General features: G+C 35.4%; 1 protein-coding gene across 3 annotated transcripts in view; it reads right to left on the bottom strand.

Moving 5' to 3' along the window:
- Nucleotides 1-5,500: 5,500 nt before the first annotated feature.
- The window catches only part of EPHA3 (EPH receptor A3), a 354,910-nt gene continuing 344,103 nt past the window's right edge, over nucleotides 5,501-16,307 (bottom strand). For all 3 annotated transcript variants that reach the window (XM_032882231.1, XM_032882232.1, XM_032882233.1), the window contains exons 16-17: nucleotides 14,044-14,199; nucleotides 5,501-8,304 (exon numbers count right to left, since the gene is read on the bottom strand). In XM_032882231.1, coding sequence (XP_032738122.1) covers nucleotides 8,199-8,304; nucleotides 14,044-14,199 — 262 coding nt within the window. In that variant the 3' untranslated portion in view covers nucleotides 5,501-8,198. The remainder of the gene's footprint in view (nucleotides 8,305-14,043; nucleotides 14,200-16,307) is intronic.

Below are 16,307 nucleotides of genomic sequence, written 5' to 3'. Positions count from 1 at the left end.
TTCCATTTTTGTGCTGCTGAGTTGCTGATATGAAATATATATTTATTATATAAAGCATACCTATGGCAGTTAAATTCAGATAGTGTTATCTATAACAATTTGTATTGGCTTCTTCCCAAGGCTTTTGATTTGCCATGTATGAGAATAAATGAGAACCATATGAAAGTCAATAAGTTCTTGATAGTACATGACATTCTGTGTTCTCTCATCCTTGATTTTAGCAAACATTCCAAGGTTTTGGCTTCCATCATTGAGGGTGATAGGCTTCAAAAATGTAAGGGCTTTTTTTCTTGGCTTCAGATAAGAATCCCAAACTTAACACACTTCCATAAATCATTGGTGTGGAAATCTGTCAGAAAATAGCACAACAGTACTACTTTTTCCTTGTGGTATTTGGTGTTTCCAAATTAGATTATTTGTTGAATGTTCAAGGGAGTATGTTTGCTTGAAGGGTTCACCATATGTCAGACAAATCTCATGCTCTTGAAATGGAGTTCACAGAAATGAAATCAAGGGTTACTGTCTGTTCCTTCCTCTGGCATGGTAGTAAGATTCTGCAAAAATGTGTCTCTACTAGAAGAGTTATGGAGTAACATCATGTACGTTGGAAAGTGGCAAAATGGAGACTACCCAAGACCTTAAATCAGAGAGCATTTTAAACTTGTTCTTCAGATTTTATTCTCATTAGTAATATAATTCTGACAGGTAATAGAGTGTGGTCATTCAGAGCATGGGTCCTGGAGTGGGTTTTGACTTCAATTCTTCCACTTGCTAGTTACAGGATATGATGTGATTATTAACTATTTTAAGCCTCAAACTATAAAGTGGATAATAACATACTCATTTCATATGTCTGTTGTGAAATTTAAATGAAACAGTATATATTGTTTGGCACATAGTACATACTCAGTTGATATTTGTTATTATTATTTGGAACAGGTAAATATAATACATACATGTATATATACATATGTGTAATAGAAATTATCCAGGAGTTCTCAGATTGTTATTTGTTGTTGCTATTACTATTGTCTCTTTTACTATTTCTAACTTAACTGGAAAATTATCTTTCTTCAAATCAGGAAGATGATAACTCACCTAGCAGGAAAATATGACTTAATTATGACTATTCTCTATCAGCTTGTAACTGGGTTTTCTCAAAGAATTTCAGGGTGAGGACTTCCATAAACCTCCAAAATCTTTATTTTATGGTGTATTTAATTCTACCACTTATTTTCCCAAATTGTGTCTAGATCCCCTGGGTCCACAGAATATGTATCCCAGATGCCCTGTAAGAAGGGTGGCTTTTAGTAGGCATGTTGACGTTATTTGTACATCGTAAGAGAGTAGAAAGAATCAAAAAAGCTTTGGCATTTACCTTGTTAAATTTTTATAGCTAAGCTCTGGTTCAAGGGTCTACTTAAACGACTTAACTGCACTAAGAAAAATGAGAGCATTGAGACCTGTGAAAGGAGTTCACAAAATTCTATGGAAATGAACCGGTTTTAGCAGAAATCAGTACATTCAATGATCCAAGATACACAACTAGAATATTAACTAGTTTTATTGACCTGAAGGAAATTTATACTTCTTTTTCTACAAGACCAAAAATAAACAGGGACATTGTCCTTTATTATATTACCAAAAATTGTTTTAATACGTTAAGTCAATTTAGATAATTTTGAATGCTTATTACATATCAGACATGTGCAATGGATCAGGGGGCACAGTGGTTTACAAGGCACAGTTCCTGGTAAAGTGCCCTCAGCCACAAGTAGGGTTGGTATCTGAAGAGAAGGCAATTTCAGTATAAGCTGATGTGTTATGCAAGATGAATCACAGGATTCCTTTGCTACACACAAAAAGGAAACCCAGCACATGCTGGGGAAATAAGGAGAGGAGGAAATTAAAAGTTGGCTAGGTGATTCTAAACAAAGGAACAAAAGTTCAAAATCTCTGATGCATAAAAAAGAAAAAAAATGGAAATATTCAGAGAACTACAAGGGGTTCAGTGCAGTTGTGTATGGTGTGAAGAGGCAGTGGACAGGCATGAGAATATGGAGAGAAGCAGGCTTTTTTTCAAGGCAGATCTTATGTATCACTATTAGGTAGTATTCTCCATTTCAGAAATAAGTTGGCAGCTGTGAACTAAGAACAGCCCTTGGATATGTCTTCATTATTAGATGGGTTACCATATTTAAAGTATATAAAAGTTTCTCACAAAAACTCAGATTAGGAATTATTTTAGGGGTTCCCAGATGGTTCAGCTCGTTAAGTGTCTCCTTCCTCATTTCAGCTCAGGTCATGATTTCATTGTCCCGGTATCTGGCACCTCTGGCTCCTCCCTTAGTGGGGAGTCTGCTTGAGATTTTCTCCTTCTCCCTCTATCCCTCCCCACCACCTCTCTCTCTCTCTTTCTAAAATAAATAAATAAATCTTAAAAAAATTAAATCTTTCTTTTTTTTTAAAGGAATTCTTTTAAGAGATTAGGAATTCACATTGGATCTGTGCTGCCTTGTCCCTGAGAAATTGCTTTTGGAGGAACAAAGGGTGCTTTCAGGAGTCACCAACCTCTCCATTTGCTTCACTTATTTATATCAACTGCCAGTGCCCCTGGCATTTGTATGTGTAAGAGGAATACATAATTAAATTTGCTCTAATGTATTGGTCTGACTGATATTAGAGTTATCAGTACCAGAGAGGAGGTGCACTATTTAGGAAATGTCTTTGGTAATCAAAACAAGTAAGGAGAGACCCATAGAGATTGTGGTAGGAGGTAGAGGAAAGAAAGAAGTTAGCATTCCTCAGCTGGCATAGTGGCTTCAGTGAACCAAAATAAGAAAAGGGAAGAGTGAAGGGTGACTTTTTTTTTTTTTTTTTTTTTAATTTTCAGGTTAATCCACTTGAAAGTGTCATTGTCTCAGTTTGGGATCTTCAAGAAATAGACACTGAGAGAGGATTAGACCTGCATTCACTGGCATGAAGGATCCGGGCAGGGAGCAAGAGAAGGCATAGGGAATGTTCAGATTCAAGTTCCTGTCTGAGGCTTATGGAAGGGCAGAGCAGAGGAGGGGTTGGTAGGGAGCTCAGGCTGCAGTGCAGCTCGGAGAGCCCTGGGGGAGGTAGGTGGGGGATGGTGAGCCTGAGATATAACACTGATGAAAGGAGCTGTCACGGGAGAAGAAATGGTCTTACTCTAGGACTATCATCATGCTGCTGTGCCTGGGCCTGGTGCCGTGCTGGGATTTCTGAGAGTACGACAGCTCAAAGTTCTCAGCTAATCGCTCTCCTTCTAGTAAGTTCTCTGTTGTAAGAAGGTCTGAACAGTTCTGGTCCAGAGCAGACCCAGGAGCCGCTAACAGAAGTATCAGGTGTAAGTAAAGAGAGAAAAAAGTTTAAAATGGTTGCCTATAGAGAATATGGAATGGGTGAAGTTAACAAGAAACTGATGTTCCCTTAATAGTTCTTTAGAGAACTAGCTGCTTCTTAGTATTATACATGTCCATAAGAAGAACTTGGGGCAGAAAGTGCTCTATAGATTCCTATACTCTATAATATAGGTTTCTTTTTACTTTTCTATTTAGGCAACCTACTTCCTCCCCATTCTCTTGCAGTTAAATAAAATATGAGTTCTAGCGAACGGAAAGAGAGAAGCAATGGGTGCCACTCACAGGCAAGACTCATGAAATCCACCACAGACAAGTCTCCCTTCCATTTTACTGGCTGGGAGCAAAGGATTCCAAGGATTTCCACAAATTGAAGAGTGTGGGATCTGAATCACTGCTAGTAAGGCTGCCTGACAAAAAGCTACTCTGGGTAATTCTGTATTTAACATTTTGTTGTTTTTCTATTTTAAGCTGATGAGATTTGGAGATTTAACTATTAACTAGCAGATAGCATTAACTTCAGAAAGGTAGTTCAAGATAAAGTTATATGTTTGTATAGCATAAATGAAGATACAAAGATCTTTGCATCAACTCAGAGACACTTTCACCTTTGAATGATTTTTTCTAAAGCTTCAGACTCACATCTTCAACACCTATTAGTTTATTAAGGTTTGGCGACACCATAAATTTTGCAAACTCATAATTTTAAGCTAACATTTCCTTATTCCCTACTTCTAATGGTGCCTTCATTTCCACAGACAGTCATGACCTACATTTTATGGTTCACTTTGATTCTTACCTTTTGAATAATTATTTTATCAAATTGATAACTTCTGCTAAATCTCTGTGTCTTTGTATGCATTTCATGATTCATATTCTTTTGCCACCATTCTAGAGTAAATGCACAGCGTTGTGCCTATAGCACCAAAGTAGAGTTCTAACATTGAATAATCTATGATAGCCTCGCCACAAACCATTTTTGCAAATTGTCACTGATACTCTCCCCAGAGCATATTTTTGGATTATAGCAGCAATTATTTTATAAAACTAACACAAAATAAGAAGTTTCCAGCTTGAAAAATATCTATTTGTCTACTTAGTAGAATTACTTTGGGAAGGTGACTGGGACATTCCAAACCTTGATTCCCTCACATATTAAAAGTGAGTAATCTATTTTCACAGGACTGTTGAAAAGATTGAATGAGTTGCTTTGAAAACAAATAGTAATAACAAAACACCTATTTCATAATAGTGATACATGTCTATTGAATGAATAAATATATTCTTCTTTACCTCTTTCCCTTTATTTAGCTAATTTGCTGCTTACAAGTTATTGCCTATTCCAGTCAATGATATCAAGCACTATTTCTCCTTTAATATAAGCTTTAATCTGACCTGTTTTGTGATCTCTCCCTATCGACTTTGTCTCTATGGAATTCTTGATCACTCATCTTGCCTTATATTATTAGTTAGCTTTTTTTGGTTTTCATGTATAATCATTTTCTTTAAATAGATTGCAAATGACAATGGACCTACTTTATAAATAGTATCAGGTGTTTCTTAAGTGGTATCTGCAGTTGTGGTTGTTTTTCATTTTAGTTTTATTGACCTGTCCAAAACTATTTCCTTCTTTTTTCATAAATGACATGCTGATTTTCTTTTGGACATAAACCACTTTGATACCTCTAATCCTGTAGATCATCAATTCCATCCACTTGTCCCCACCCACTGACTCCAAGGGTAAGCACATGACTAAGTACTTGCCAATCTCAGTATTTCACTCTTCCCAAAATGATTCACATAAGGTCTGTGAGCTCAAAATTCTCTTTCTCCTTAAGCTAATTTGTTTTTTCGTTACTTATAATCAAAATATATTTGCCGAATAAAGTTGTGTTTTTTAATGATAAAGGTAATACTTACTGCTTATTTTTTCTAGCTTACTGATAATGAGATTTAGACAACAAAATGGATTATATAACATGAACATTCCTCACTACTGGAGAAAAAAGAAACAGAAGCACATTCTTTGTGGCTTATATAAATTTCATTATTTTGCTATTTAAATAAGCACATATCTTATAATGTTTAAAAAAGCTTCAAAGACCACTTCTGTATTCCAATCTGTAAAAAATATTTTCATTATGTTTATTATAAAAATATAAATGTTTCCACTACAAATCATTTTACATTAGTAAGAGGCCATCTACATTGTATGATATAAACTAAACATGTAATTTTTGAAAATACAAGTTTAAAGTAAATACATATTGCCAATCATATCACATTTATACATGGCTTAATTGATACTTAGCACAGCATAAACTGCATGAGTTACCGGAAATAAATAATATATGTAAATCAGATTTAAGATACAAAACAGATAATATGGTACATAACATTGTGAAGAAGTGTGTTTTCATGTTTATTGAAAGTCAATGCAGGTTCTATACAAAGAGATGGCCATCAACATTCTAGTACCTCTACTCCACAGTTAAGAATCGTACACTGTTATGTTTACATATGTACAGAGTAAAAAGCATGTAAAGTAAATTTATAAGAGGTCAGATAGAAAAATAGTGGAAAAAATGAAGAGCAATATACTGTGTATACAATCTCTACTTTCAAATGGAAACCACAGCCAAAAGAAGTGAAATAGATCTAGCAAATCTCAACTTCAATTAATTCATGAAATGCACAGATTTTGAGTATTCTCAGAATAGTACCTAAGAAAGTAAATGCTAGTATGGGAAAAAATGAGATTGAAGCCAGATTTAAGTCTTGATGAACATTCCAAAACACAAACAAAATATCTGATTTACAAAAAAAAAAAAAAAAAAGAAAGAAAGAAAGAAAGGAAATGTCTTTTAGCTGCTTCTAGCAGGCTTAAGTGAAATTTGTAATTAATTTCATAACCGCATATATCTTTTTAAAAAGTTCATGCTCTTATATATCCAATACAGAATTCTAGTAGGATGATTTTACTATAAGGAATATTGCAGAAATCTAAGAAATAATCTCATACATGAAGGAACACAACCTAAGCTTTATTACACTAAATTTACAACAGATTAGCACTTGTGAATTTTGATCTGTGACTGTAAGATGTATAGTGTTCCATTGTGCATAAGAACATAAGGGTTGCAGCTTTGATTTATTCATCCAATTCTTGTGACGTATGCATTTCTCATGTCTATTCCCATAACATGATCCTATCAGCGTTAGAAAGAATATAGATAGAGCTAAAATGTTTCTTCACAATATATTAGTCGCTAGATCTCCATCAGGTATACCTTTTCAAATATTACTGAATACACTCATATTTGGCCCTTATGGAATAGTAAATCTAAGTTCCTGCAATGAGAGATCTCTCCATTGTCTACAGATTTTTGAGTCATTTGCTAGATAACCAGCTCCTGTGAAAATCAGATGCTCAACAAATGCAGAGAAGTTCAATGCTTCTAAGTTATACACCAAAATTACAACAGGTGCATTTCAGTGGAAGACTCTTAAAGATAATAATACCTGCTATTGATGATCACAATGTTTAATTAAATTAACTAAACCCCAGTGACACAGATGAGTAGTTTAGTTTTCATTATTCCCTATAAATAGTTCAACAAGTTTAAGCAAAGATATTAAGTGACATTTCAACGCCAGTCAGCAAGTGATTTTTTTAACTCATGTATTGGCCTCTAGGCTTTGTTGCCAATTAATGCAGCAATCTAAATAGGATTCTAATTTTTTCCAGTGTAGCTATTCTCTAATCAGGAGCTCCAATGTAGCTTGTTTACTAATGGAGGGAGTTGATGGTCTCCTAAGCACCAGAGCAGGGCAGGTATGTCATTGAGAATCCATTACATACAAGCCAGTATATTACACTAAATTAGGAGCATACAGTTTGTAATAAATGGAGAGACAAAAATGGATAGGATAATTCAACTGAGATTTAAGTAATGTATGAACAGGGAAGGGGTTTGGTTTCTTTCTTTTTATATATAGATATAGGTACATAGAAGTGGATGGTTCAGAAAATCTGGAAAGAAACCCATCATTCCCCATGTCTAGTTTACCATGTTTCTTACTGCTGACAATTTTAAAGAACATTTGGCACTTGGCTGTAACAAATCCAAATTAAATCATCATGCTATAAATAGAAAATTATAAAAACAATTCAAAAGAAAATAAATATGTACTTTTCTTCAAAATTAAGACACATTTTTACATGGTAATACTTAAGAAGCTAACAATTAAAAATGTATAGTACTTAAAACAACTACAAACTTCATTTCTAAATGCTTTTAACAGATAAAAGAGAAAAAAACAATGAAAAAGGTAGTATATATGGCCAGATAGCTTGAGGTATAAACTCCTCTATTTAGCTTGCTTTTAAAGAAACAAAATACCTGTTACAGATTTCTTCTGTGTATAAAAATATCACAAGTCTTTTCTTTTGTGGCTATTAGTAAACAGAGCCACCATGTTCATTTTGTTATTACACTTGTTCGGCTTTTATGATAATCAGTTTATGATCAATGGCTCTATGCTAGTTCTTCATCATTCCACGCTGAAGAATTTTAATTTAACCCATCAACTAATATAAAAAAGCAATTACAAAACAAAATATACCCCCCTCCCATCCACTAAATGATAGGGGAAAATAAAGAGTCTTTCAATTCCATGTTAAGGCATTTGTATTCATATCTGAGTGTCTTATTGGGCTTGGAATTGCCACCAGCATCTCCAGCATTATCATCTGTCTGTAGAATGATACTAGATCTTCCACAGCCACCACTTTCTTCCAGAAATTACACTTTACACTGGAACTGGACTGTTTTTTGATTGTGTTTCTAGAGCTTTAATGCTACTGATGATTTTCTTCTGTGGACCAACCACAGTGACACCAACCTTTTTCATGTCACTGTAAAAAAAGAAGAAAATGTGTGGTGAGAATCCTGGTTTCCTGGATGGTATATAAGCAGAAGATTTTCAATCAACAAAGCTTGCACAATCATATATATCAGTGCTTTGAACCTAATTTTCTGATTTTTGCATCATCCATGTACTCTATCCTGATCATTCCACCTCCATCATTATGAAAGAATAGATGGTTTAATGGATTGACTTGTGTCCCCTCAAAATTTCTGTCCAACTGGAACCTCACCATGTGACCTTACTTGGAAATGGAGTCTTTGCAGATATAATCAAGACAAGGATGGAGATGAGATCGTACTAGATTAAGGTGGGCTCTGAATCCAAAGAGACTATATTTAGACACAAAGTGACACAGACAAGAAGGCCATGTAAAGATGGAGGCAGTGATTGTGGAGTTATGTTGCTGCAAGCCAAGGAATGTTAGAATATACCAGAAGCCAGAAGTGGCAAAGAAAGATTCCCCCACTCCAGACATTTTGGAGCATGCATGGACCTGCCAATGCCTCGATTTCCAAATTCTGGCCTCCAAGAACTGTGAGAAAATAAATTTCTGTAGTTTATGATAATAAGTTTGTGGTAATTTATTATGGCAGTCCTAGGAAACTAATATAGATGATAAATTCTTTGTGGGTCATTATCCAGTTTCCTTATATCTGGGCTAGCTTGGGGATTATTTTTACTGCAAGAGCATGTTGGAAGTAATACTGTGTCAGTTTCCATGTTCAGGTCTCAAGAAACTATAATATTCCATTTGTGTTTTGAGACACCATCACTGGGCCCTGAGATGCCATGTAAGTCTGACTAGCTTGAGACTATGACATTGGAGAAACAATGTGTAAGCATTTAGTCTACACTGTCAGCTATGTAGCCGTCTGCATCAGGGCAGACATAAAGGAAATCATCTCAAACCTTCTGGACTAGACCAGATTCATGTTAGATGAATGCTTCAGTCAACACCAACATTAAGTAGAAGAATCACCCACCTGAGCTCTGCCCAAATTCATAACTGATGACATCATGATATACAATAAAATTGTGGTTTTGAGGTAGTTAGTTATATAACCATAGACAACTGAAACAATTTCTTTAAAGTATAAATTCCTTTCCAAGTAGAAGTAGTGACTAGGATCTATTTCCATTTATCAAAAATATTTAACTTAAAATAGTTTAGACTTAGAAACCTAGAAACCAGACATTAAAAATAAAGATTTTTTTTTTTTTTATTGTGGATGCAAAAATAAAGATTTTAAGAACAAAAGGAATTTCACTTGGGTGTGGGAGAGACTTAGCTAAGCATGTGGAAATGATTAATTAAATTACCTTGATTCAAGTATTTGTTCAAAAATTCACCTCTTTCAGGTCTTGACTCAAACATAGCCCTCTCAGAACTCCTTAACTGACCTTCCTATTTAATATTGCAAACCCCCTTGCACTCATACCTGCATTTCCTATTTTCTTTCCTTGTTTCATTTTCTTCTAAAGCATTTATCACCAAACAGCTTATTGCCTTTCCTTCTGATTTATTTTCTTTATTCTCTGTCTTGTCCCATAAGAAGGTGAATTCCATGTGAACAGGGATTCCTGTCGGTTTTGTACTCTGTTTATCAACCACACCTTGAACAATGGCTATCATTTAGTAGTGGCTCAATATCTACTTAATGAAGGATAAACAAATAGACTAAAATACGTTTACCTGGGGAAGGCCATAGAGGAGTAAAGTATCACTTAGCAAGGAATGCCAGGCTAACTGAGAATGGCCAGAAGGAAAAATATGCATTCAAATATGTGTACACACACACAAACATACAGAAGGCCCTCTTTCATTTTGATCATAAAGAAAAGAAAGAAAAATTGGGAGTTCAATTACACAGAAATGGACCGACTGATTTCTTAAAAAATGGGTTCCCAAGCAACAAAGGTGTACAAGCGGACACTGGATAACCATTTTAGAAGGAATCTACATGATATTTATGCATCTGCTACAGAAAATTAACCAAGATGGGGTTGCATTCCTATCACCTAGGCTGGGAATGAAATCCTGATGACCTGCTCTTACCTCCCTGCTACCATTCAAGGGGCTAATAAATTCTCAGTGTATAGCTTGTATCTTGTCTGAGTCTTCTCTGAGTTTCCTCCAGCAGCCTTGCTTCACCAGGAAGGCTAGTGGGTAGATACGGTGACACCAGACTTGCCGCTCTGTGTAACTGTGGATAATGAAACTCTCCCTTAGAGTAACATAGGCTATTTACATATGTTGATCCCTGCTTCTGAGAATATGTGTTGTACAGGGGTTTGCTTCTTTATATACCATGGATCTAACTTTTAAATGAATAAAAAGCATTTCCCCACTTATCCTTAACTATGGAAATTTACAGACAGAAAACAGGGAGATATAAATATATTTGTACAAATCAATAGATCCTCAATCTTTTTGTATTTCTCCTCTCATCTTTCTTCCAATTCTATATTATACTTTCATGACTTGCCCAGCTCTATGACTCTTGTTCCAACAGGAAGGGACAAGTGTTCTTCAGCCCATTGTCCCCCTTATCACTTTTTTCCCCCTCATCACTTTTTTTTTTTTAATAGATGTATGTCTTAAACACACTCCTCAAGAAATCTCTTGCATAAAACTATTTCAGATTCTGTGCCTGGACCCAATGTAAATAAATAATACATAATTTTGTATATATTCAATGCAAAGGATTCTTCAAAAAAATATAAAGTAATTATCTCTTTAGGTTATACCTTAGCTTAGATTTTTATGTCCCTAGCCTCCCTTCCCTGCCAACGTTTCTCCTACCCACCAGCCTGCCACGTCCAAAATAGTTGTAAACATCAGCTCCTGTAGTCTAAATAACATTCCCATGTGCTTATCTCATTTTCACTACTCTATTCAGAAGAGCAGTGGAAAAGTTCAAGTCTAAAGAGCAGCTCAAGACTGAGACCAGAGGTTAATAAGCTATCTGGCTGGCACTTCAAAGGCAAAAGATAGGTGATGACACTGTGAGAATGGCATCCAAGGGTGCAGGATAATGACCTGTAGCAATTAATTTGCCTAATATTCATTGCACACACTCAATGCTCTCTCCAGTTTCTGTAAGCACTCTTGCCCTTTCTCGTTCTCTCTTCTCATTTCACATCAACCTCCCTAAATCCATCGTAGGCTATGCAATAATATTTTAAAACGTGTTATTTTGACTGAACGAAACTGCATATTTTCTGGATTTCATTTGAAAATTAGATAACTTGATTAGCTTGTGTGTCAAGGAAGTCCCTACACTAACTGAAATAGATAATTATTTACTTGGATATGAAGCTCTATTTACCCTTTTCCTGTAACTTGAAGGTCTGGAGAGAAGAAAAAAAAGAAACTCAATATCCTTTTTTAAGCATTCTGTCCTATTTGAAAAGAATCTCTAGAGTTATTTTGTCAAGAGAATCATTTCTGAATTGAGTCAGGATGACACAAAAGAATTGCATTTAAACAAAAAAGTCCAAGACTGCAAAAGGTAGGATGAAATAACAAGTTAAATATTTTATAGTATTTGAGGTAAATATGTTGCCTCATTCAGTTTCCCCATATTGTGTATTATGTATTTTTAAAACATTTTCATTTTTGTTATATAAACTAGGAGCATGAAGGACAGCACATCGCAGAGATCCTTAAGACAAACAATTATTTTCAAGGAGTTTTAGGTCAATAGCTGTTAATTCTACATTGTACCTGCATTAAGGAGATAGGACAGGAGAAAGAACATTGTGGGGATTGAAGTAGAGAGATGTGGAACCATCTGGCTTAGTGTGAAGGACAAATCTGAAAGAGCAGAGTCTCCCAGGAAAAGTCAGCTTTCAACTTCCGTGTACATTCACAGGTCATTCAAATAATAACAAGTTAAAATATTTTCAACAGCCAAAAAGAGCTCACTGTCCAACAATGGAGTGTGGAGACAAACATATCCCAAACTTGGAAGTAGAGCAAATGCCACTACTTCATCGTTTTAAGCAAATAGCCTTATTACCACATTCACAGCTCCCAACATCTGACTCTATTTAAACTGTGAGCTAGCAGTTAATCATATTAACAGTGCTCTGCTAATCCACTCTAGCATGCTTTTTCATTATCTAAAAGCTCTGAGTGTTGATATTTGATGGAGAATAAACATTTGTATACCTTTGTCTTTGGAAATCTGGCAATGGTGCAGAAATGTCCAACTTTGTGTTTGTTCTTTGCTATGCCTCTGTGCTCTGAAGCAGGTGTCTTGTAGAGCATAACCCTAATTGTTTACATTACTAAAATAAGAATTTATAAAAATATTTAAATACATTAATATATCCTGAGACTGTGTCTGATCAAAATAACTACCACAGAAACTCAAATGGTATTGTTGGTTGAGTCAGAAGTCTATTCAATAAACATTACATTCCACTTCATACAGAAAAGCCAACATGTGTCAAGTAGACTGGAGTGGGTTTATTTTCTAAGAGCAAATTCTCCTTCAATAGGAACATTCCCTTCCCAAAGATCTTTTTGTGAACTTCTGTGTTTCCGATTGGAATGCTATATCATACATGGTAAGCTTTACCTATTTGCTAGGCACTTGTATCTCTATTAATTATACTGTACACTCCTTTTTGACATCTAATCTGTTGCTCTCCACAGTGACTATGTTTAAATGACCAACAGGGTGACAATTAAAATCTTTAAGTATTCAACATTTGAATATTAAGATATCGAATGGCAAGGATAAGATTAAAGGAACTTGTGCATGGAAAAAAAAAGTCACTATGCAAAAAAAGAAAAACAATGCAGTTACATTAGGAAGTCTATTAAATTGGTTTTCTTTCACAGAGAGATGGAGAATATGGCTTCTGGCTCTTCCGTTTCCACTTCCTATGAATGAGGACCAATTTTATTGATTATATATTGGATTCAATTAATTCTTTATAAACCCTCTTTGCCTTAGACCCATGTGTTCAAAGAATTCTTATTATATCAAAGAATTCTTATTAGCAAAAATCCCTAAGAAGCACAGCATGTTATACTTGATATTTGACTTTTACACATGACACCATAAATTAACACTAATTAATGCATATGAATTAGGCATATCCTGTCTTTCCAATCTGACTATAAGCCTTTTAAGGAAAACAGTATTATGTCTTAAACATATTTATAACTTCAATTTCTAACACGATACCCTTCACAGGATAGACAGTCAATAATAGGTGATGATATACAATTATTTAGTATTTATGAAACTACTTTTAGACTTTAATGTGTTTCCCTATACGCCAACTTATCCACTTAGTCCTTAATTTTCCTCTTCTATAGAGGTTGGGCTTTGTTATAAATAACAGAAAATCACAAATGCAGGAATGCTGTAATCATCATGCTATGTTTTCTTATGTCTTGAACTAAGAACTTGGGTCATTGGGGCTGGGAGTGGGTATGTATCTGTGGGTATGTATCTGTTGGTCTATCTGAGAAAGGTCATAATTCAACAAACACACCTATTGCGGGGAGCTATGGTGAGGGAGAAAAGACATCAACACACATAAATCTAGAAGATGTCATTGACAAAGAGACCCAGGACCCAGATTAGCGGTTACAGAGGACAGTAAGAACCTCAGAGGTTCAGCTAACATGTATAGCTCATTAATTCAAAACATGTATGTCCAGCAGAAATTTCAGAATCATTCAGTCTTAAAATTTTTCTCTTACTCTGTGGAAATCTTGGCTATGGTGTCACAAGAACTGTACTCCACGCCTGTGAAGATTTCCTTGCACTGTGCTGTCCGGACACCATTAAGCCAGTCACCTGTTGTGCGGAAGGTAGTGATGTCGACGTTGCTTTGGTCCAGAAGAAGATTTGATGGCCTGCAAAAAAAGAAAACACCAAAGGAAGAGAGATCAGGAGTCAGCAGTGTTACTGCATGTCAAAATTTGACACCAACATCAGCAGGAACTTCCAGACTTCATGTGGTGTTCCTGTTTATTTGTGGAATTTATCTGCCATGAAGGCTTCATCTGTTCAAGCTGGCAGCTTGCAAGAACACTGTGCAATCATCTTGTCTCAGTGCTTTCCTCTCCTCTCACGACCGCTTTGTAAATCATCAAAACTTTGCCAGTGGAATGCATAAATAGACCCATACATACTTCTTCAATTATTTTCTTTAACTATTAGGAAAGATGGTGGCAATTCAGGATCCAGTTATAGTAGACATGCCATACTGAATACCTAGCTGTCTGGAAGTTCATTTGTAGACATTGTACAGGTTGCTGAAAAAGGACAGTTGAATAACTGAGACTGTAATTACAGCAGGGCATAAAGTCAGCACAGATGTAAATAGTGTCACATAGGTCATTAAAAATAAAAATCACAAAATAAATAGAAAAAAGTAGATGAGTAACAATAAATGAAATTCTCACATATATGACAACATCAAATGGAGTTCATGATTTATAGAGAAAGATGAAAGAGGGAGAGATAAATAGATAATAGATATCATGACTGTGGTTTATATTGCACAATACAATCATCATTAAGGGAAACTTCTAGAACTGTTTTATATAATTACATGTCTTACCATAGATCTATGTCCAACCGCAAGATCTGGTGAATAAAAGGAACAGCAGGGACATAAAAGAAACAGAAGGGACCATATTTTTATCCTGGGAGAGCCAAAAGAAGCAGCTTATTGGTAAAATGCCCTTGGGGTGTTTTTTCAACTCTCAGTGACCCGTATAATTGTCCTTTGACTCATAAGACTGGGACCAGTTACCAGATAGAAAATTGATTGTCCTCTTTTTTCATTTTCTCCTCTCAAGGAAAGGAGCTTGAGCAAAAGTAGTTATGAAGACCTTTGTTTTGAGATGAATATTAACAACTGGCAATAATGATTACATTGAATATTATGCTTCTATACTAAGCATATTACACAGATATGAAGGGCTTTAATTCTTACAACAGGTGATGATAATATGTCCCTACAATAGATGTGGAAACCAAAACTAAAAGAGATTAAATCACAAATCTTGGTTTCCTCAGGCAAAAAAAGGCAAAACTAGGATTTAGACGCAAGTTATTTTATTCCAAAGCCCACACTTGGCCACTGGTGGAACTTTGTTCATATTGTTTTTCTCGTGTTTTCTCTTAAGTACTTTGTGGTTCCAAGATGTGGCCTCTTTGATTTTTATATTCCACAAAATGTAGAGGTCTAGTGCACAAGCACTGGAATCATAAGGCTTGGGATGAACCCTGGATATAGCGCACACTATCTGATCTTCAGTGATTTTCTTTCTTTCTTTCTTCCTTTCTTTCTTCCTTTCTTTCTCTCTTCCTTCCCCTTTCTTTCTTCCTTTCTTCCTTTCTTTCAGATTTATTTACTTATTTGAGAGAGAAAGAGAGAAAGAAAGAGTGAGTGCTTGTACAGGTGAGGAGAGAGGGACTGACAGAGGGGGAGAGAGACAATCTCCAACAGGCAGCACACCTAGCAGGAGCCCAAGAGCCCAACACTGGGCTCAATCTCATGACCCTGATATCATGACCTGAGCTGAAATCAAGAGTCCAATGCTTAATTGACTGAGCCACCCAGGCATCCCCAGTGGTTTTCTTATCTTGTCTGTTTTCACATCTGTAAAATGGGAATGATCATCACAGTAGATTTCACACAACTAAAGATTAAATGACGTTTAAAAAAGAGTACATATGTTAAGTGAAACTCAGAGATGTGTAGACATGTAATATGATATCAGTTAGCTATTTGTTATTCTGACATAAGGTAATGCATCTAGTCAAATGGTTGAAGTTTTTAAAACTTCAAAAAGAAAATAACCATCCCAGTTCATAAAAAATACTAGGAATGTGGTGATGCTGTTAATTATCTTTCTGAGCAACCAGAAGTTTAGTCATGTACAATCTTATGAGCATAATAGGGCAACAATCTCATAAAGCAGATATAATTGGGGACCTCATTAGAATAGCC

The sequence above is a fragment of the Lontra canadensis genome, unplaced genomic scaffold (assembly GCF_010015895.1).
Source record: "Lontra canadensis isolate GAN:19392208 unplaced genomic scaffold, GSC_riverotter_1.0 scaffold80, whole genome shotgun sequence".
NCBI classification, from domain to species: Eukaryota; Metazoa; Chordata; class Mammalia; order Carnivora; family Mustelidae; genus Lontra; species Lontra canadensis.
Note: the sequence above shows the minus strand (reverse complement) of the source record. Positions and strands in the feature narration are given on the sequence as shown.